Source organism: Urocitellus parryii, chromosome 5, assembly GCF_045843805.1.
Source record: "Urocitellus parryii isolate mUroPar1 chromosome 5, mUroPar1.hap1, whole genome shotgun sequence".
NCBI classification, from domain to species: domain Eukaryota; kingdom Metazoa; phylum Chordata; class Mammalia; order Rodentia; family Sciuridae; genus Urocitellus; species Urocitellus parryii.
In genome coordinates, this window is record NC_135535.1 from 200,801,236 (window position 1) to 200,824,687 (window position 23,452).

The 23,452-nt window shown below is 38.2% G+C and overlaps 2 protein-coding genes across 10 annotated transcripts in view; one reads left to right on the forward strand and one right to left on the reverse strand.

The window, feature by feature from the left end:
* The window catches only part of Inpp5f (inositol polyphosphate-5-phosphatase F), an 83,596-nt gene extending 70,180 nt beyond the window's left edge, over positions 1-13,416 (forward strand). For 5 of the 8 annotated variants that reach the window (XM_077799154.1, XM_026384210.2, XM_026384212.2 and 2 more), the window contains 7 exons: positions 678-795; positions 2,476-2,674; positions 8,786-8,857; positions 9,826-9,899; positions 10,328-10,456; positions 10,829-10,916; positions 11,225-13,140. In XM_077799154.1, coding sequence (XP_077655280.1) covers positions 678-795; positions 2,476-2,674; positions 8,786-8,857; positions 9,826-9,899; positions 10,328-10,456; positions 10,829-10,916; positions 11,225-12,380 — 1,836 coding nt within the window. In that variant the 3' untranslated portion in view covers positions 12,381-13,140. Of the gene's footprint in view, positions 1-677; positions 796-2,475; positions 2,675-8,785; positions 8,858-9,825; positions 9,900-10,327; positions 10,457-10,828; positions 10,917-11,224 lie in introns of all 8 variants that reach the window. The other 3 variants (XM_026384213.2, XM_026384211.2, XM_077799156.1) reach the window with 3 other exon arrangements.
* A 1,049-nt stretch (positions 13,417-14,465) lies between these two features.
* Positions 14,466-23,452, reverse strand: part of Mcmbp (minichromosome maintenance complex binding protein) — a 38,989-nt gene continuing 30,002 nt past the window's right edge. For both annotated transcript variants that reach the window (XM_026384260.2, XM_026384259.2), the window contains exons 12-16: positions 21,684-21,849; positions 20,672-20,805; positions 19,233-19,397; positions 16,486-16,574; positions 14,466-15,915 (exon numbers count right to left, since the gene is read on the reverse strand). In XM_026384260.2, coding sequence (XP_026240045.1) covers positions 15,789-15,915; positions 16,486-16,574; positions 19,233-19,397; positions 20,672-20,805; positions 21,684-21,849 — 681 coding nt within the window. In that variant the 3' untranslated portion in view covers positions 14,466-15,788. The remainder of the gene's footprint in view (positions 15,916-16,485; positions 16,575-19,232; positions 19,398-20,671; positions 20,806-21,683; positions 21,850-23,452) is intronic.

The following is a 23,452-nucleotide window of genomic DNA, read 5'->3' on the forward strand; positions in this document are numbered from 1 at the left end:
AAATATTCCCCAAGAATGGCCTGATTAGGAGCATGGTCCTTAAATTTCAGTTTAAGGATGAGGCCTGTATTTGAGATTGTCTTGGCTAGAAAGAGGGATTGGAATGGGAAAAGAAAGAATGCATCTTTCTTGCATTAAAAGTAAGTTACTACCTCTCTAAGGATCTTCTCTGCCATGTTTGTTGTGAAAAACAGAAGTTTAAACCCTTTTTGGATTGTTGTACATGTGCAGTGATCCATGGAAATCGTGGTCTTCCCTTTCTACTCATCTACACATATGCACACACTGGTTAAATTCTGTTACAATAAATTCTAGGGAACTATCCACATTTTACACTTCAGAAATTTGGTTTTTGAATATCATACCAAAGTCTTGAAAATCTTTTGTTTTGGCCTGTCAATTCTAGAAATTCTACGAATTACCAAGGAGGACTTAACCCTAAAATACCAACTAAGTATGAAAACTGGTGCCACAAATAGCATATTTAATTATTTGACATGCTTGAATCAGTCAAATACTAATAAATACCTTAACTGCACTATTTGAAAATTATTAAAGTTAGGATTTGGAAATTATAGAAGTCTTTATAATTCTAGTCTTGAAATGAAAGCCCAGAGTTGATTTTGAGAATATTTTATGTTTGAATAAATTGTCAAAATGGCTTTTTCTTTTAACAGGGTGACTTTACAAGAACAGGGGAAAGGAAATTAGCAGGAGTTATGAAAGATGGAGTTAACTCAGCAAATAGGTATTACCTCAATCGGTTTAAGGATGCTTATAGGCAAGCTGTTATAGGTAAGGAATATAAATGTTTTTTCCCCTCAAAATTTATTATATTCTTTCCTCAAAAGTTTACTCTGTGACTAAAAATTTTACATAAATCAACTTCATTAACACAACTCATGTTTTGTAATATACTTGCGTTTCTATATTGAACCTCTTACCCAATAAATAAGATTTAAATTTTTATAAGATTTAGAATTTGACTGATATTCTTGGCTCGAGAAACAAAAGAAAACATCTACTTTCATACATATATGTCAGTTTGCTACTCCTGTAACATAAAGCAAAGTTGAAGCTCCTGGAGTGTGGAATAAGTTGCTTAAAACCTCAACAACTAAAAACTTCATATTTTGTTTGTTTTCCCATTACTCAAGGCTAAGTGATATAACCAGATTGTTTTTTTTTTTTTACCCCATTAAAGCATTTGTCAAATGTTCTTGTGGTGGACAAATACATCATCTTCTTCCATAAACATGGTTTAACAAGTTAGTAGAGTATCAGATTTGGACAGCATCCTTACCAATTCATCATTATTTAGAAGAGGAAATAGGAAGGTAGATTGTACAATAGAATATATGCATTGACATGTCTTTAATTTTTATAAAATTAAGGATTTAAAATGAGGAATTTTAAAGGAAAATTAAGGCTTATGGAAAATGCAGAGTGTTTTGGATTAGAATCAAATCCAGGGGCTGGGGTTGTGGCTCAGTGGTAGAGCGCTCACCAAGCACGTGTGAGGAACTGGGTTCGAGCCTCAGCACCACATAAAAATAAATAAAGGTACTGTGTACAACTACAATTAAAAAAAATTTTTAAAAAGAATCAAATGCAACATAGCTTACCTGTGGTTTCTGAGAATCTTTTTATCCCCTCCTCCTCTTTTTTTAACCAGATTCTTTTTTTTTTTTTTTTTTTTTAAGCACACATGAAAAACCAGGGCCTAGACAATAGCCAATTGGGAATTAGAGAATTCTGGTATAAAGAAATTTGATTCATTTGCCAGAGTGGAGGTGGGAGGTGGTTCGAGCTATGCTATGACTAGAGAATTTGATTTTAGCAGTTTATTGCGTCTACTGGTTGATATAGCAACCCAGCTTCTGTCATCCTCTCAATTTAACTGTCCATCCCACCAGTTTCATCCTGATTCTGACACTTGTTTTCTTCAAGGTATAGAGATGGAAGCCAGTAGAAGTTCTGACTTGTTGCTTCCCTTTGTAGGGTTAGTGGTTCTTTCCCAGAGATATCTCAGGGCTCACTGTCCTAAATTTCTTTACAGGAATGGGATTGTAATGATTTATTTAAGCTTCAGCAGCATAGCATGCCCCTTCAGGAGGAAGTTAGCTTGTCTATACAAATCTTTGACCATATTTAAAATTGGTTTTTCTTTTTAGTATCAAGTCATAGGAGTTTTTTAAATATTGGGTATATTAAGTATTATCAGATAATGTGTCATAAATATTCCCCTCTTTCTGTGGGTTGTCTTTTTCACTTTCATGAAAATGCCCTTTGAAACACAAAAGTTTTAAATTTTGACGATTGTCACATTTTTTCTTTTGTTGTTTAAGATTTTGGTGCCACATCTAAAAAATCTTGCCCAAGTAAAGATTATAAAGATTTATGTTTATGTATTCTTCTTAGAGTTTTAGGTCTTACTTAGCTTATTGATAATAGATATTAACCCTTCCACCCTAGATTTGATGCAAGGCATTCCAGTGACAGAAGATCTTTATTCCATATTTACTAAGGAGAAAGAGCATGAAGCTTTGCATAAGGAAAATCAGAGAAGCCACCAGGAACTAATTAGTCAGCTCTTACAAAGTTACATGAAGTTACTACTGCCTGATGATGAGAAATTCCATGGGGGCTGGGCACTCATTGATTGTGATCCCAGGTGAGTTGAAATGGTGTCCTGATAAGTAACCTGCTTAACCTGATGTTGGTAAGTTGTCACAGTTAATGCTAGCTGTGGGCGTGGATGCATGATGCATGGCAATTTTTAGTACAGGACTGCTGCTGAAGTACTAACTTAAGATACTCACAGTGGCTGGGGATGTGGCTCAAGCAGTAGCATGCTTGCCTGGCATGTGCGGGGCACTGGGTTTGATCCTCAGCACCACATAAAAATAAAAAATGTTGTGTCCACCGAAAACTAAAAATAAATATTAAATTTAAAAAAGATACAATGGGTGCAAAATTAAGGGAGTACTAAAAAACTCAGTAATTAAAATAAGTATTTTAATACAAATTTGATTTTTAAAAATTGATATTGGCCACCAGGCACAGTGGCACACTCATATAATACTAGAGGCTTAGGAGGCTGAGACAGGAGGATCGTGAGTTCAAATTCAGCCTCAGCAACTTGTGAAGCGCTAAGCAACTCAGACCCTGTCACTAAATAAAATACAAAACAGGGCTGGGGATGTGGCTTAGTGGCCGAGTGCCCCTGAGTTCAATCCCTGTTACCCCCCCCCAAAAAAAAAAATTGATATTGGCCAACTGCAGCCTGCAGCTGGCAGTGTGGATCCTGCCTTGCCATCTCCAGAGTTTAGGTTTATTGTATTGATGCACATAAGTGAGTGCAATAAGAGATACAAGTGATGCTTATTATTTTTATTGGATATAAAGTGGTCCTAGCCTTTCATCAAATAAATAGGCTGACTAATACTTGACATTTTTTTGAACAAAAAGCATCCAGTTTCAAGTGGTTCTTCAAAATATCAGTGAATAGCAGAATCTAAATTGATCTACCAAATTGCTTGCTTTTACACAAATCTAAAACGGTAATCTTCAATATTATAAAATCAAAAACATTTTAGGAAATTCTAGGCCAAGCTCCGCTCCGAGAATAAAGCATTCTAGATTTTATCTTGTACATTTCATGTAATTTTAATAAAAGGGACATTAAATATGCTTCAAAGCACAATCAAATGAAGATAGTATTTACATATATTAACATTAATAAAAAGTAACATTGACTTACTTCATAGAGAAAACTTCCATGACGTTAATGTCATGGAAGATTTCATTTTGATAGTAAATACTGTATGTATGGATAGAATTTGCATACCTTTAAAGTGAGGTGAGATTTTTCTCACACATCTTAGCAAAAAATTTGTGTTCTTTTAAGCCATTTGTTTAAAAACTATATTTTGGTACCAAAAAATATAAAATATATATGTATATGTGTTTACATACATACATATTTTAATTTTTACACTAGAATTGAAACCCAGGGTTAGTTTTATATTTCATGATGGACAATGCAGTCTTATTTATTCTGTCCTTATTGCTGTCTTGTTTGTAGGACTGTGTGTCTGGCAGTCACAGACAGGGGAATAGTAATCTCTGTATACTCATTAAGTCACAGGATACTTCATGCTTGTAACTGTCACTGTGATCTCAGGCTGAGCTTTTTGTTGATTTGGCCTTTTAGTTGTATTTTCTTTTAATATATATATATATATATATTTTTAGTTGTAGATGGACACAATACCTTTGTTTATTTTTATGTGGTACTGAGGATCGAACCCAGCGCCTCACACGTGCGAGGCAAGCACTCCATTGCTGAGCCACAATTCCAGTCCCTTTTTAGTTGTATTTTGCTTCTTGTTCTACTTCTTCATTCTTTTGTTTTAGGGTATATTCAGGTGTGGGCCTCTTGCTGAGTTTCCTGACTAGTTTCTAGTTTGTCCTTAGATTCCCTTCTCTTCCTCAGATGTTATTACATGATATATTTGTCCTCTAATTCTTCCTCAGGTGGTTGGTTATCAAGTGATGCAAAGTATCCTTTGCCTTTTTTACTTGCCAAAGCTTCTACTGCCATCCTCGTTTTCATCTTCTTCCTTGTGTACAAAATAGGCCCATCTGTATCATAGTCTTTGGTAACTCTGGAATTGGTAACCTTTGGAATACTGAAAGACTCTGGATCTCCCATCAACCCAAGAATCATCAGCTGAGATGCTACCTTCCTTGTCTTATTGGTTGTAAAAGTTTGTGTTTTCTCCACTAACATGGAGCCAGTGCCTGATGGAGAGTGGTTCTGTTAGCTCTTTGATCCAGAGAAGCTGCCTCAGGTCTAAGGCAGAGGTGTGCAGGGGAGTCCCACTGCTAACCAGGACAGCGTTAGTGTCTGAGGGAATGACATGTTGATTCTCAAGGCACTGCAGCTAAAGTTTGAGACTCTCCAGAAGAATCTCCTCTAAGGCTGACTAAGCCAGACTGGCTGTATCTCACAATGGTTGAAGTACTGGCCCATTTTGGCCTTTGTGTGTTCCTGTTCTTATTGTTTTGCTGGAAACAGCTTTTGTTGAAGCTTTGGGATAGGATGAGATGGATGGAGCAGATGGTGAGGCTGATACTTTGAAGGTGGTGGCTTCTCAGATCATGTTTTAGCTTCTTGGCTTGGATAGAAGGAAAGGGTATGTCTATCAGAAGTCATATTTCTTTTTAATGAGAGGCACTAAATCACTCTGTGGCTGATTCCAACATGAACCCCTTTTGGAAGCTCAGGAAATATGGGGGATGGAGTGGTCTACAATTCATATAAGTTGAATAATACTTTTTGTGACTGGTTGATCTCACATGTTTTTGGAGTTTATCCACATTGTGGCATAAACCCCATTTTTTCAAGTAACTGAACAGCATTCTATTGTATGGATATACACAACTTTTGGATTATCTCCACATTTTGGCTATTACAGTGTTGCATGAACATTTGTATTCAAGCTTTTGTTTGCACATATTTTTAGTTCATTTGAGGGTATATTTTGGCATAAAATTGCCAGCTCATTTGGTAATCCCGTTTGACTTTTGAGAAGCTGCCAAAATATTTTCCACAGTGGCTGTGCTACTTCATACTTACACCAGCATGTATGAGGGTTCCAATTTCTCCAGACTTGACCAACACTTATTTTGCCCTTTTAAAAAGATTTTTTGTCATCCTAGTGTATTTGAAGTAAGGTATACCTTTTTTAGCTTTGATTTGCATTTCCCTAATGACAAATGTTGAGGATTTTTTTTTCTTGTGCTTGTTGGCTCTTTTTGTATCTTCCTTAGGGGGAAAAAATGTCATTCGAATTTAATGCCTATTTTTAAATTGAAACGTTTATATTTTTATTGAGTTGTAAATAAAGTTTTACTAAGATCTGGGTGGGGATTAGGGTCAGGCAAACAAGGAAGGATTGTACAAATGCAGAAACCCTTACTGTCTTAATTTTTTGATGTCTTGGTCATATTTTTACAGTAATTTTGATTTTTAAAAGTACTGCATTAATCCTGTGTTATCCCCTTAATTATGCGTGAGACAGTGCCTCCCTCGCCAAACCGCAGTCACTGCCGCAGCATAGTTGCGGCAAGCCGTGGCTGGCGGGAGCCCGGGCTGCGGCGCTTTTCCGCCTGGGCCCTGTGGGAGCTGTCCAGCGCAACAGGGCCATTTCGTACAGCCCCTGCACGTAAGGGCTGACCTCTCAAGCCTTTTGTGTCCTTTCCCGCCACCTCCTTTCCCGCCTCCAGTTGTTGCAGCACAGTCTGGCGATAATGGGAAAGAGGACCTTAAATTTGAGAGGAAACTACAGATATGTCCTTCAGCCACTCTACAAAGCCAAGTGTGTAGCGATTCTATTCATCTCGCCCTCTGGACACTCAAGGACGCTGCCCCTACCAGGTTTCGCTGAGTGATTAGCCACGGGATAACCACTCTCCATCAGGCCCATTGCTGGGTCAGATACGGCCGAGGTCCGCTGCTCGCCGACCGTTGCAAAGGCGCGAGCCAAGTATCGCGGGAGCCGACCACCCAGCGCCCTTCCCCCACCGGGCCGGGGTCCGTGCCCTCCATGGAGGGCGCTGGATGCGCAGAGCAAGGCGCGCATGCCCACTGCCAATCAGCCACTGCCGGAAGTGGGCGGCCGGAAACCAGACGTGTCCCCTGGGCGTGACTTGGCGCGGCCGCATAGCAGTTGCCGCATTCGCTGCAGGCGCGAGCTAGGGTGCAGGTGGCTCTAGACTGAGCTTCGAGACATCGACGGACAGACGGACGGACGGACCGACTGACAATGCCGCGCTCCCACCGGCCTCCACCAACCGCGCAGCGGGCTGCCGCCGCCAATGCTGCCGAGCCCAAGTCTGAAGGCGTTCTTGCCATGACTTTTAAGATTTTTCTCCTTTTTGCAGGACTTATGGTTAAAGTTCCTGTGGGGTTGTATTTTTCCTGTAAATTACTTCTTTTCCAGAGCCTGATGTTAATGTCTCCTGAAGACAGCGCCTTCTATGCGACTATTGTCGCGGTGGTCGGGCTGCATGTGGTGCTGGCGATTTTTGTCTTCATAGTGTGGAAGGAGGGTTTGCCTCAGTGGCGGGAAAACAAAAATGAATAGAGCAGCATCCTCAGGGCTGCAGATGTGGGGGGTGGGGAAGCACCTAAGGGGTCTTTCTTTTTCTTTCTTGTTCGTATTACAAGTGCTTTTTTTTTTTTTTTAATGGGGTAAGGGTGGGTGGGGAGGGAAATTAAGTATTTACTGCAGTTAAGACTTCAGTAAAAATGCGGGTGGGGGGAGGGCCGACCTTTTTCGACCGCCTATTATGTGCCAAGTGCTTTTCATTAAGGACATAATGTTTTAGACTGAGGATCATGTTTGCCTGATGTAAATATTAATGCCAAATTAGGAAGATAGGATGAAAGTAATCTCTGTAATTAGTAGAGTAGAATTTATTTCATATAAAAATATGTGTCGTGACGTATTTTTTGGGCTTGGCTCAAGCAACAATTTTCTGAATGCACGTAAGTATCAATGCATAAAATGAAATCGCATATTACTGTGTTATTCGGTATTATTCTCAATGAAGCTCCCTGGATCGTTGAATATGTGGTTTTCTTTTTCCCATTCATTGGATAATGCTCGAATTTTGGCTCTTAGAATCAATCTGTTTTATCGGGTTCTGGCATCTTATTCTTCCTCATTGTGTTCTTCAGTTTATTAGGGGAAAATTGAGGTGCATTTGTTGTTTTAGATGACGGCTAGAGTCATGCCGCAGCAAGGTGCCGCGGATGTGGAAGACTGCAGTTGAAGATGTTAGTAAATCCCGCAGTACCCGTTAAACAATGACCTCATTCTTACGCAGATTAAGTAGTGGCTTAAGTTCGTTCCATCTACGAATCTTTTTTCCGCTATTGTTTTCCATTTGCTTTTCCACTGGTGTTTTTATAAGATCTAGCAATTTTGTTATGAAATCTTGAAATCTTAAGACAGAAATGTCCACTCTTCCGGTGGAATTTAGAGACTAGTTAATGAGAATGCACCACCTTTTGATAATGGAAAGCCTGTTGATATTAGATTAATATTTTCATATTTTCACATTCTTCCTATTGTCAGAAATTTGTAGATTTTATACTTTGACCGTTTCCTTATTTATTTTATGAGATACATTTTACTATGATTTTGATTTAATGGTCCATCAACACTCATCGGGTTTGTTACTTGTATTTTTTATTTATTTTGATCTATAGTGAGAAAATAGAATGTAGCTTGGATTTGTTTCATTTTTGCACATAAATGTTATATTTATGTAAAACTCTTTGAAGAGATGTATTCTATAGGAGTGTAAAATATCGTAAATTTATAGTGTTGTTTTGAATGTTAGACAATGAGGTAATCTATGATTCCTCTGTCTTACATTTTCCTATCTTCCCACTAACCGCCTACCACCTCCCCCCCAATTGTCCTGTTTTCCCTGAGGACTCCTCCTTTTCCCCTTTTCTGGCTACTTCTCTTTGAGAAAGGACTTCTCCTCAGATCCAGTCCTTCTTTCCACCTCCCCCACTTCCCAAATCTGTTTTTTCTTATTGCTTTAAAATTTTCCAAATGCATTGATTGCATTACATTTAACTCCAAATTGTTTTTCTTTTGTTCACTTGGCTAGTCTTTTGTCATAATGACTCTGCTGTAGGAATATGCTTGACCAAAAATGCAGATGAAGATATTTAATTACCTGTGTCATGTTTGTTTAGCCTCATTGATGCTACTCATAGAGATGTGGATGTGCTGCTACTGCTTTCTAACTCTGCCTACTACGTGGCCTAGTAAGTTGCTTTATTCGTTTTGAGCTTTCAATTTTCTTTTTAAATTTGGAAAAAAATTTTTTTAGAATTCATAGCAAAAAATGTTAAAGAATCTGGTTTTTATTATTATAAAATTTCATTGAAATATTTTTCAGTTTGAAAAATTTAAGAATTATTAATCTGTTTTTTAATAGTCACACAGTGTTTTTTTAGCTTAGTATTATTATCTGTGTAGCTCCCAGATTTTCATATACTCCATTTTGTATCAGCATACCATATAAAGCATTTTATTTTCCCCATTGTTAGGTATCGAATTACCTCCAGATTTTCGATACTATGAATGATGTTAGCTATTCATATACAGATAACTTGTATGTATATGTCCCTGTGCACACACACCAGCTTGTCTTTGGTCAAGAGGATATGTGAAATTATATGACTTTTGAGGTTCATTGTCAGATCCATTCCCAGAAAGACTACCAATTAACAATGCCAGTTGCAAAATAAAAGTATTTTATTATTTCCTCATGCTCTAGCAGAATTGAGTTTTAATTTATATTTTCTAAATAAATATTTACTTATTTTTGGCTTTGTTAGAATTATATTTTTAGTCCTCATTTCAGATGCCTGTTGGTATAAATCACATGGAATTTTCATCTGCTAAAATATTTCTAAGTAGTTTTGAGTGTTCTGCCTTCATTTTAGGTTAGGTTTTTGGTTTTGTTTTTTAAAATTTTTGTAACATAATTTTTTTTTGCCTTGTAATTGGTTTCTTTTTTAGTGTAAGAACTATAAGCCAATTTTCTTTAGCTGTTAAACTATATGTGTTATTCTTGTTTAGAAAATATTTCTTATGTTTTAACTCTACTCCAGACTATTGTGCTAGGGAAGATTTTATTTTAACTGCATGTAGTAGTTTACTAGTTATATTTGGCTTGTTGGCTGAAAAATGCTTTTAATTGTAATCTTTTTTTCCTCCCTCTTCCTAGTTATGATGATGAAGTTGATAAAGTAAGCCAATATCAACGATTGAGTCTAGAAGGCCTGGAAAAAATAGAAATAGGTAAATTTTAACATACTAACCAACTCTGTTGCTTCCAAGTGTAGGTCAGATTATTTTAAGTGACTGGTAGAGTAAGTATCTGATAGAAACCAGAAGAGGATATTTCAAGTAGTCTTTGTCTTTAGACTTCTTTTCTAGTCTTAGAGAGTAGTGATAGATAGTCTGATAATATTAACTGGGTTTCTATTATTTTTGCCTTGTGAAGATAACACCAGGGATCAAGTTTAAATAATTGAGACTGAAAGAGTTTTTATATATCATCAAATCAAAAGGTCACGATAAGCTTGTCTTTTGCACATTCTCATTTAGATTATGAAAACTTGTTACCTACCTAGTTGATGAATGTTTTGTTGATCTTTTGAAGTGACAGAGGAAAGTGAATGTCATGTGAAAGGTATAACTTTACATGTATTCATTTGGGTTTTTAGGTCCTGAACCCACACTCTTTGGTAAACCAAAGTTCTCCTGCATGCGACTGCACTACAGATATAAAGAAGCAAGTGGTTATTTCCATACACTGAGAGCTGTAATGCGTAATCCAGAAGAAGATGGAAAAGGTAAAAAAGAGGAAGATATAAAAAATATTCAGCAGTGGGCTTGATATATTCTATTCTTCTGAGTCCAAATGGAATTTGGGACATTGCCTACAGTGTAGTGGTCCAGCATTGTGATCTGAGACCTTTAAATACGAACTCTGTTCCCAGGATCACAGGGAGTTTCTTTGAATGGATTCTCTATATCTTCTGTTAAAATTTGTTTTAGAACATTTTAAATTAGTGGGGGGACTAGTGAACAAGTAGCAATTTTTAAACCTGTATTTAAGTGCATGACCACAGATTTTAGTCAAGCTTGTATGAATTTGAGCAGCTTTATTTTTAGTATGTTTTGTATGTTTTTGGAGATGTTAAGTGGTTATATTTGGGTTTCAGATACCCTTCAGTGCATTGCAGAGATGCTTCAGATAACCAAGCAGGCTATGGGATTGGATGTACCTATAATTGAGAAAAAACTTGAGAGGTGAGCATACCACTTCTAAGATTTTCTTCCAAGAATAAAGACATTATTATCCAAGGTCTTAGTTCTTTAAAGGCATGTCCAAGGGAAGAATGGGGGAAACCACATTTAAATTTCTTAAGTAGCTCTCATATTTCTATCAGACAGTGTTATTTTATTGTCAAATCCCAAGAAGTTATTTTGGCTTATCAATTAAAGGATGCAGTTTTCATAGAATCAGAATCAATTTAAATAAGCAAATCATCTTCATTTATTAGAATGGTGATACTGGATTCCATGGACAATTGACATTTTTCTTTTCTAATTTATAGGAAGAGCAGTAAACCTCACGAAGACATCATTGGTATCAGATCTCAAAACCAAGGCTCTTTGGCCCAGGGGAAGAATTTTTTAATGAGCAAATTTTCATCTCTAAATCAAAAAGTGAAGCAGACCAAATCCAATGTAAATATTGGCACCCTTCGAAAGTTAGGAAACTTCACGAAACCTGAAATGAAAGTTAACTTTCTAAAACCAAATTTAAAAGTCAATCTTTGGAAATCAGATAGTAGTCTTGAGACTTTGGAACACTCAGGAGTGATGGACAATAAGGTCCAGGCAGAGTCTGATGGGGACATGTCTTCAGATAATGACTCGTACCACTCTGATGAATTTCTTACAAATTCCAAGTCTGATGAAGACAGGCAGCTAGCTAATTCTTTAGAGAGTGTAGGGCCAGTAGATTATGTTCTTCCTAGTTGTGGTATTATTGCTTCAGCACCTCGATTAGGCAGTCGATCCCAGTCTATCAGCAGCACCGATGTTAGCATTCATGCTCTTTCAGACATTACTGTTGCTCATGGAAGTGGGCTTGGAAAAGGCCGGGTGTCTCCTTTGAAAAAAAGTCCTTCTGCTGACAATATACATATATTGACTGGTTTTGCCAAGCCTGTGGATATTTATTGCCACAGATTTGTGCAAGATGCACAAAACAAAATGACGGAGCTATCAGAGATCAGGTGTGTGTCTCAGCAAGCTAGTGAGGAAGGAAATCATATGAGCAATCAGGTTTCTAATGAAGAAACCAAATCAGAATCAGCAGAACTAATACCTTCTCGACCATCTCAATTAGATGTGTCTTTTTCTGCAACAGGCCCGCAGTTTTTGTCAGTTGAACCAGTGCACTCTGTTATATTTCAAAAGACCCCTGGTTCTGGTTCAGGCATGTTGGAACTTGAGTCAGGGCTTCATGTAACTCCTTCTCCTTCAGAGAGCAGTAGCAGCAGAGCAGTCTCTCCCTTTGCAAAGATTCGCAGTTCCATGGTCCAGGTTGCTAGTATTACACAAGCTGGGTTAACCCATGGCATAAACTTTGCAGTAGCTAAAGTTCAGAAGAGTCCTGCAGAGCCAGAAGTAGTTAACGAAGTCCAGCAAAAGGAACTTAAAAATATGTTTACACAATGCCAGACACGAATAATTCAGATTTAGATTTTGGCCACAAAGAAGCCTTTGGCTTTTATTTGAAAGTTCAAAAAGGAGTTTTCACATATTAGGCTATTTTAACTTGTATGTCTTAATCTACGGATTACAAATTTTTGTTTCATTGGGAAGGGTTTTAAAGAAGTCTGAACCTGAGGTTTCCAAATTGGAGTCAAGGCTAGAAATCCAAAATCCTAGATTCTGTAGACCTGAACGGTTTATATTCTGTAACAGGTCACTTCAGAACAACTTGAACTGGTTTTTAGAGGGAAAAGAGGAATGGACTCTAGGAAGCAGATGTAAAGGTTAGACATTGACCCATTTAAAGGCTCAGCAGTTTTCTGTTGTCAGTTTATTCCTATGCATTACCTCTACAAGGTGGATCATACACTTTAGTTTTTAGTAACTTTAGTGTTCCAAGTGTGGAGAAACATCTGAATATTGAAATAAAATTATTCAGTTGTGATGGCTTTTAATCATTTTCTAGGAAGTTGATTGAGGATTTTTGACACTGGTCAAGAAACATATTCTCATTTGGTCCTGATTTTTCCCACGTTCCAACTTGAATATATTCTGCCTATATTCCCCAAAATGTACACTTGCCAAGTATAATATAAACCTGTCTTGTCAATATGAATGGCATTATCTATTAAATTTCATTTTGCTCTGTTTTCAGGGATGTAAGAATATATTGGCTACTGGAAATTCTAGAAGGAAGTTTTCAAATTTTAACCTTTTTCCGGGGGGGCATTCTTCAACATCTTGTGCAGACTGTCGCAACTATTGAAAATTTAGTCTGAAGCACAGCTTGTGCTGAAACTGGTTTTTCGACCATAACCCTGTCCACAAAGAACCGGGGCCTCTATATAACCCAAATAGTAAGAAAGCTACACAGCATATTCCAGCAAGTATTGGTTTCTCTGATATCTCAAAGCAATTCTCGGCTGAACATTATGTCTACTGTGACTTTAATAAGCATTCCACGTTTGTTATTTATTAGTGGTGTTTTTTTTTGAAGTGTCAAATCTTGTGACTATTAAAATAAAGTACCATTGTAATTTAAAATAATGTGTGAGAGTTCCTTGCATGACATTTGATCAAGGGTTTGATTTAAAGAATTCACAAGTGGTAAATTTGTTATAACTGCATACTTATTCTGAGTGTTATTTCAGTTCTTTGAAGTATTCTCATGATTTTGAAAATGATGAAAGTGAATCAAACAGTACTTTTAAATTCCAAACATTCAAAACTGAATGCTTTATTCTGTTCTTACCAACTTGGTCTTGAAAATAATGTTCTACAACACAAGTAAAAATACAAGCCAAGATCAGGTGAGAAAATAAGCATATATAAGTTCCACAGAAATGAATTCCAAAGAGATTTTTTGAAAACTAAAGTTAAGGCAATGTTTAAAACAAGGACATATAATGTCTGGATTAATAATCTTGCCTTTAATAAGAACAACAAATCTGAATGTGTGTGTTCCTAAGGGAGAGTGTGTAATCTGCCTGGGTGGGTCGTGGGCAGGAGAGCATTTGTACCACCTCCTGTACTTAAAATCACCCTGTAATGTGTTTCCAAGTGAACACAGGGCTTGTCCACATAGATCATATCTTACATAATTCATGAAAAACAGTCCAAGGTACTGACAATTAGGGAAGTTTTATTTCAAGGGAACGTTTCTGCAAGATCAAGCAAAATTATGATTTCTTTGGTAGATTATCATTTACATTGGCACAGTCAAGACACATGGAAACTAACCTACTTTGTTCTAGGACAAAGATAATGTTTTTCATTCTCAGATTCAGTTGAGCCTTCATTTTATTTCTGAAAGTTGAAGGAAGGTGTAGTCTACCAGTTATAAAAATGAAAACCAGTTAGAATTCTAATATAAACATTATTTACATTAGTTTATAAAAATAGATTTAAATGTAGGAAAAGAACAACTAATTTTTACTTCCCTTCATTAGGCATAATGAATTCCTTGACTTTTCAAGGCTGACCCTGTTTTCTTGGTTAAAATCAATGTCAACTTAAGCCTTCCTTACATGAAAAAAAATTTAAGGACTTAATTGATCTGTTTTCAATGAGGTAAGTTACTAGATTTATATAAACCATTGGGAGCTTAAAAAAACATTCTAACCCTTCTAAAGACTCTTGTTGCCACAATGATACTATTTTGCTTTCTACATATTAGTAATATTTCATTCCTTTAAAGATTTGTACATCAAAACCAATTGGTCTGGGGAAAACATAACCTTGCATTGGGCCTTTACAGGACTAGCAGATAATATTTCTTCATCCAGCACATTTGGAACTGATAAACTTCTATGTCTCAAAATCCAATCTTTAAAGTAACTAAATGCCATTTATTAGTTTTAAAATCCTTTTTTCTCTTCTGGGGATATAGTGCAGTGGTGCAGCTTGCCTAACAGAGGTGAGGCCCTACCTTCCATCTCAGCACCATTAAAAAAAAAAGTTTTTCCTAAAGAGTTATTTTAAAAAATATTTTTAAAGTCTACTTAGATTCTTTTTTTTTTTTTTTAAGCAGAACTTCATTAGGTTGTTTGTGTTCCCTTAAGTGAGTCCCATAAAATAGTAGTTTCCAAATGTACTGGGATGTAATGAGAAACATAAGGACAATATAGCGTTCTTCAAAAAGCTATATTTATTCCATTTAAAAGACTACCTCTTATTCTGAGATTGTCCTTTTATGTAAAAAAAAAAAAAAAAAAACCTCAAATATATCCACAATGATTTCTTTCAGATTACTTGCCAAAATAAATTGACAACCCTGTCCCCAAATTTTCAGAATTTTACTGGTCCATAAAATGCAAAATCTGGGTACCAGTGCCATGTAAAAGGCTAATAACTGTAAGAATGTTTCTGTGGCCAAATATCTGGGAAATGATACTATAGGATTTCACCCGTGAATCTAGCAAGTATGTCCATTCACCAAACTTTGACTATTGAACATACTCAAATCCACTGTTAATTAGAAAGACATAGAAATCTCAAGAGCACAATCCCTCCAACTTTGAAATTACAATAATTTTCTTCAAATGAAGTTAACATTAGCATTTGAACAGAGTCTGGCCTATGACTTAGCTGCAGCTAAGGAAATAGGTATATTCAGCAACATTTATCAATATTAAACTTTTAATATCAAATACATTTTTGTACACCATTACTAATTTATATCATTATAAAACAAAACTTCAAAAGTTCCATAAAATCAGTAAGGTAAAAGCCCTCACTGAGTATCATACAAACTTCAGATGTCACCAGGCTTGATTTCAGGAAAAGTCGTTGGGTTTTGATACAAATTATGTATAAAACTGTGGTATAAATGATATTTGAATTTTACAATAACGTGGCTACAGTTTGCCCATTACTACTCAAATAGGTATCAGAACTTTAAAGTTCATTTCCATTCACACATTTTTGCTGTTGAAGCCTGTTTCTTCTTAAAGACTCGAGCTGCTTTGCTCTTAGCCATCGTTCTCTTGACAGTGTCGTCTGCCCAGCACTGAGAGACAGAAACCTGGTTTGAAACAGAAACACATTTAAGTCTAAGAAAAATTTTAAGATCTAGGAATACTATTAAAAAAAATCGTCCAAGTGTTGCCACCTGTAATCCCAGCAGCTTTGGAGTCTAAGGCAGAGGATTGCGAGTTCAAAGCCAGCCTCAGCAACTTAGCGAGACCCTGTCTCTAAATAAAAAACAAAAAGGGCTAGGGATGTGGCTCAGAGGCCCTGAGTTCAATCTCGGGTACCAAAAAAAAAAAAAAAAAAAGCATACACACACAAAAAAACCCCCACAGTCCAGACGAAGACCACCTACACACAAGTCAAGAGCTAGGTTAGACCCTACAAGGAATTCCCGGAAGAGCAAGAATTGGAGGGTAGCTGGCTCTTTGAAGCTTAGAGGATAAGCAGCATTCCTGTTCCATTTATGAGGCAACTGTCCAAACAGAATTCCCCCTCAATAATCCCTTCTTTAGAAGGCGTTGTTTAAAAAGAAAAAAATTCTGCTGTTTTTAGAAGTCTGAGTTACTGCTAAATAAATGCACAGCTTTCAGAAAAAGCAATTATGAGCATATATACTACTCACCGCGCTACCACAAGCAGCTGGTGGAGGTCATCAGCAGTGATGCTCTGAGGGTCATTCTTTCGCATTTCCACAAAATCATCTTCAACTGCCTTTATTGAAAGAGTAAATGTACTTTATAAGGTTCCTTTAAAACTCCCTTAAGTGTACTTTAAAACCATTATTTTTGTAAGAAATAAGATACTTGGTCCTTTAATTAATGTAAAAATGAGGAAGTCAGCTCCACCTCTTAGACAAACAAGAATATAGATGGAAAAAAAGGATGGAGAACTGAAATTTTACACACAGAAAAATGCTACTGATGAAAATATTCTAAACAAAATAAAATGAGAAGGTGAAACAAATTAGCAACTTGCCTAACAACTGATGCCTTTGAATAGGGAAGAGTGACATCCATGAAAACTGCAGAAAGCAGTGATCAGAATCTGCTTTTTCAAACCTCTGGAAATAAACGTGACCCTAGCAGCAATCTAGGGAACATTTATGAAGGAAAAAGAGGTGATTCTTGGTAGAAAGATGAGCTTTGTGGCATTTTAACTTGCTTTACTTCCATATTCTACAATACCGGGGGCCCCCTGGTGATAGCTTCAAAAATGGCAGACTAGAGCACAGAACAGGGCCAGAGTTTCTTCAAAGCAGGGCTGCCAGAGAACTGTCATTATCTGACCTTTTTGGTGATTTCCGGGAAGACTCACCAATGGGGACATGGCTTAGTGGTAAAGTGCTTGCCTAGCACATGCAATGTGTTTGATCTTTAGAACCTCAAAAAGAGGGGAAAGGGGGCCAGGATTGTGGCTCAGTGGTAGAGCACTTGCCTAGCATGCATGAGGGACTGGGACTGATCCTCAGCACTACATAAAAAAAAAAACAAAAAACGAAATAAAGGTATTGTGTCCATCTACAACTAAAAGATATTTTTTAAATGTTTCTAAAACAAAGGGGGGGGGGATAAATCTAAAAGCACTAACACACAACAAACCCTAGAACCTAGTTTCTAAAACAGAGGTGCCACATTATGTTATTTGAAATGTCTGATCATCAACAAAAATCAGATATGCAAAGATGAAGGTACACACAGCCCACGAAATGAGAATAAAGAGTCAAAAGGAACTGTTCCTGAAGAAACCCAAATATTAGACCCACTAGACAAACATTTTAAACTGGTTATTTTAAATATCTTCAGAGAAGTAAAAGAGACCACGTACAATGGTGCACTTTTACCTGCAGTCCAAAAAGAGGTCTAAATTGTGAGCCATTCTAAGTGTTGTGACAAAATCTTGCCCTGTCCTGTTTGGAACATGTCATCCTTCATTGGCATATTCACACTGTGTATGCCACCTGCTCTGTGGCAGTTGAGAGGGGAAGAGACCACATTCACTGAACTTTTATTACAGTATATTGCTATAAATGTTCTCTCATCAATTATGGTTGTCAATCTCTTGCTGTGCTTAATGCATGAATCCTGTCATAGAGAGCATTATCTGTGGTTTCAGGCTCACACTGGGGATCCTGGGATGAATCTTTCGTAAGTAAGGGGGGAGGGGCTACTGTATAAACTAAAGGAAACTAAGAGAACATGTCTTACTAGAGAGAGAATGGCAAAGCCAGACAAGACAAGGGTTGGGGTGGGAGCTGTGGCTCAGTGGCAGAGCACAGAGCCCTTGCCTGGCATATTTGAGACTCTGGATCTGCTCTGCAGCAACACATACACACACACACAATAATTGGAAATAACAAACAAACAAAAAACCCAGAGATATTCTTGAATGCTATAGAAAATGACTGATCATGTACGAAGGATCCTGTCACCAGAAACCACAGAACAGAAGTAGGAGGCAGTGAAAAGACACAAAGGGCTAAGAAAAAGATAATACCCAGAATTCTACATTCAGCAAAATTAGCCTTAAGGAGAACAATCCCATCGAGGTGCAGTGAAATCCCAATGACTTGGGAGGCTGCAGCAGAAGGATCACAAGTTTGAAGCCGGTCTTAGCAACTTAGTGAGACCCTGTCTCAAACAATAAGGGCCAGGGATATAGCTCAGGGGTAGAGTGTCCCTGGTTCAATACCCATTTCATGGGAGAGAAAAGACAATACCAGATAAGCAAAATCTTTCTCATGAACAGATGTGTCCTACAAAAAACACTAAAGGGAGTTCTTTAGGCTGAAATGAAAGGACACTAGACAAGAACATGAACCCGCAGGATGAAACAAATGGCACCAGCAAAGGCAACTGCACAGTTAATAGAGATCAGCAGAAATGCCTGATTTAAAAGGCAGGTATGTAAAGTAATAATTATCAATGCATAAGGGTGGAATTTTTATGACAATAGCATGGATAAAAAAAAATCAAGAAGCAAAATTTTTGTGTATTCTTATAATTAAATTGACCATTAATCCTAAATGATTATATAATTACGATATTAAGAGCCGGGGGGATGTGGTTCAATGGGAAAAGCACTTGCCTAGCATGTGTGAGGCCCCCAGTTCAATCCCCCAGCACCGCCAAAAAAAAGATATTAATAATTTTAGCTTCTGGGAAGCTACTAAGAAAATATTATTTTTAAAAAAGTCCAGGGAATAAAATGAGACAGCAGAAAACAATATCTATTTCAAACAAAGACTATAAAGGAAGAAAAAGGAAAGACATAGAAAGCAAAGAGCAAATTTACCCCATCTGTAATAATAAATGTAAATTGGCAAAACATTACAATTTACACAGGGAAATCCTTGATGTAACTTGAATGTACCTTGGTTATTTCATCAGATATACTATAATCCAGGAATCTCAAAAGGGTCAGGTAGATGCGGAATTTGTTCAGCACAGAAGGCAGCACCGCCGAGAGGAGGCTATTCGTGTACTCCTCCATGTTTGGAGGGATTAGCTGAGGCTGTAAATGAATCTGACAGTCTGCCTGAAAAGAGAAACGGGACCCAGTATTTTTCAAATTCCTAGATTAAGCTACATGTACAGAAGCTGCATGCTCTATCAGCTTCCAAGGGAATTAGGAAATACCACTTAATTTTGCGAAAGGGAATTCGTTTTTAATATGATTTACATACATTATAACTACCACAGCAATTATTACTGAGGCTAGCTTTTGCCGGGTGTGGTGGCACATGCCTGTAATCCCAGAGACTCAGGAGGCTGAGGCAGAAGGATTGTGAGTTAAAAGCCAGCCTCAGCAACTTAGCAAGGCCTTGAGCAAATCAGCAAGACCCTGTCTCTAATGAGATATAAAAAAGGTCTGGGGATGTGGCTTAGTGGTTATGAGCCCCTGGGTTCAATCCATGGTACCCCAAAAAATGGAGGTCTGGGAATGTAGCTCAGTGGTAAAGTACCCTTGGATTCAATTCCTAGTACTGCAAAAGGGGAAAGGAAAAAAAAAAAAAAAAAAACCTCAATGGTATCAATAAATATAAAAAAAAAAAAGGTGGACATCTCTAAAAGGCAGTTATCATTATTATTATTATTTTTTTTAATGGTGCTGGGGAATGAACCCAGGGCCTTGGGCACACTAGGCAAGCACTCTACCGACTGACCTATATCCCCAGCCCAGCCCAGGCTATTCCTGAACTTGAGATCCTCCTGCCTCAGACTCCTAAGTTGCTGGGATTACAGGCATGCACCACCATGCACTACCATTCCTGGCCAATTTAACTTTTTATTGTACTTTTCCACAGAAAACTTACTAATGTCAAAGGTTATTCCTCATGTTCACAAGTGAACTCTACAGAGTAGCTATACACCTTTTAAATACCTGGGATGTATTTCTCATCATCCTCAAAATTCAAACCTCTTGATCAGCTACTCCATTTCACCATAAAGTATAAAATTCATTATCAGGTGATTAGGGACTTTAATAAGGAAAGCTAAACTATTTCTCATGTACGTGACAGAAAATAATGGGACAAAGGCAATCAAGCGGAAGTCTGGATGTTAATCCACCTGCAGACAGCTTTTACTTTGTACGCTCAGATGGGGGCATGTCTGTGCTAATAGCCAGGTGATCCTGTGACTTCCTGATGGCTGCTTCTTGGTAGCTGTAAGTTTCCATCCCAAGGCAGGAACAAAATAACTTATTCCCTTATTAATAGTCAGCAGCCACAATGAAGAAATAGAACTTAGAAGCAACACCAACATAAAACAAAAACATGGCCATCTACATTTAAAAGTGACTCTTTTTACCGGGAGGAGTGACCGCCCCTCTGAAGTAATCAGTACATTGATACTGCAGGGAAATTCCATCTGGTGGTAACTGAAGTCATAGTCCACCTTCTGCCAGGTTATTAGGTTGCTCAGAGCTGTCACATTGTGAACACCTAGAAGAGTAAGAACATCATTTTCAGTCACTTGATCTTAATCATAGGAACATTAGTTTGGCTGACAAGGATTATAGACGTGAGGTTTGTGCTGCTTAAATAAAGACTATGAGGGATGACCGATTTATAAGCTGAGTGTCCCCAAGCAAACATTCACTAGGTGATGAGCTCCACAGACAGACAGCATGAGGCCTGCTGGAGCTGCCTGGGACAAAGAATACTCACCCTAATGCCTAATGTCTGATCCACCACAGGATACTAATGGGACCCCAGCAAGTGAGGTCACTTCCTAGGTGGTGTGGTCACAGGGCTACAGTGATCTTACTCAATTTGACTGGGACTATTCTCACCTTTGCCTGAGGTGTACACAGCCTACAGTACTGTTTCTTCTATTTTTACCTCCTGAACTGATCACCAGCACAGTGCCATCTTGATTCTCTTCACCTGAGCACAAGATAAGGCATCCACTTTCTTGTGATTTTATAACATGCTCCATAAGTGTGGTTAGTTCAAACCATCTGATCCATTAAATATTTTTTTCAAAGATTCTCTACAAAATGTTTAAAAAGTTCAACGGGAGATATCAAATGTTTTACTACATCTTCTCTATACCTCTCCTATGAGGTAGCAGATTAAAGGCAAAACCTCCCATTTCAGCCTTTAAAAAGCTACTTGTGCTAATGTACTGCTTTAAAAATCGTGAAGACTAAATAGTTGAGTGCACAGTTTATGATGTTTAATTAAATGCACACACCAAGCCTTCATCTGAAATATTTTCCAATACACATCTGTCTTCATCCACAGACATCCTTTTGAAAAGTCATTACCAGGCTTAACTTTAGCCAGAAAAGGGTGACAGGGGGCGTCCATGTGCATACCTGGGGTGTCCAGCTGCCCTTGCTCCAGGAGCGTTTCATCGATGAAGAGGGAAGTGTTGTTGGGCAGCTGGAGGAGTCCACTGACCAAGCGGTTGGCTGTGTAGTCTTTGTGAGGAGTGAATTTTAAGTGGTTCATGTTCTCTATAGTCATCTGCAGGCGAAAGGACTGCAAGGGAAATGCTTTAATGAGCAAGGATTGAAGTTTCCTGTTGTAAGAAAGCATGTATTTGGAGTCAAAAACTTTTTTCAGATAGAATGATCTTATATATTTCTAAGGGAGTAATGTGACATGACCTCTAGAACTCTGAGACACACAGATACAGCTATTTCCTGTGTTGGATTTTCACTCACTCTGGAAGCAGCTTTATTCAAGTGTCTTATTCAATAGTCTTAAAGAATCAGTTCTATTCTGTCGGTGACAAATGGTAGACAATTGACTTCTTCCCATAACACAAGCTAGCAAAACAAAGTATTTTATTCTTCAAGAAAGGGAGAGAAAAGCTCATCATTTTTCACTATGCTCTTTGGATGAAAATCATATTCATTCATCATTGACTACTACAGACACTTTTGAATGGAAGTGCTGAAAGAAAATTCAAGGAGCAGAGCACACTGAACCATCTTGGTGCTGCAGGGCTCACCGCTATTGCCCCAAGTCTGCCAGAGCAAGGAATCCGCCAAGCCCTAGACACTGCCTCTATGCTTGGCCCACAGCACTCCCAGTGCCCCTTGGCCCTGCCCTCAATGCATTTCACTTTTCTAGACTCAGCCTGAGAAGCAGCATATGTGGTGGGGTGGGGAGCCAGGCTTGGCACTGCAGAGCACAGGCAGGCCATTCTTGCATAACCTACGGTGAAAGCTACGTAAGACCGTAAATAGCCAAGTGTGCAGGAAGTGCTTCTAGACACAGGAGGTGATGGGATGTGGTAAAGTGAAAAAGCAAATGCCCTCCAAAGTGGTGCAGGAAGAGAATACGAAGGGGAAAGCTCACACCACATTAGAACCTACAGCACTTTCCTCTGATAACATGCAAGGATGCTCACTCTTGCCCTCCGTATGTGCTACTTAAACCTTGGCCTCCCAGTTGAGTGGCCTCGGGTTGCCTCTCGGTTTCCCTAGGGCTCATTCCATGCTGGCATTCCTCACACTGCCAAGCACACGCTCCTTGGTGGCTCTGAATCTGTTCTCTGCACAGCCCCTGAGCAGCCCCAAGGTCTGTCACTGTACTCCCCCGAGTTCTGTCAGGAGGCATCCTGGGAGCTAGGCTTTTCCTGCCCATGCTATGAATGTTGGTAGCTCTGTCCTGGGCCACTACCAGGACTCTGTCTCATCCTCCTGGGGCTTTATTCTATAGGGCACATAAATGACATACCATAGATTAATTTATTTGTTGGTCTTTCACCACAAAAATTTAAGCTCCATGAGGGCAAGGGATCTATTTCAGTAACTACTGAAAAGTGGTAGAGAGCTGAGTGCCATGGCTCACAACTGTAATTCCAGCAGCAACTTGGGTGGCTGAGGCAGGAAGATCTAAAATTTGAGGCCAGCCTGGGCAACTTAGCAAGATCCTATCTCAAAACAACAACAAAAAGGGGGTAGGGGTGTGGTGCAGTGGTAGAGGGCCTCTGCTCTGGGTTCAGCTCCCAATGATACACAAACACACCCACACCCATAAAGTGGTACAGAACCTAGGGAATTGCCAAGACTCTCTAATGGGGCCTATGAGATAAAAATTATGATTTTTACCCAGATATTTTCAATGTACAAGA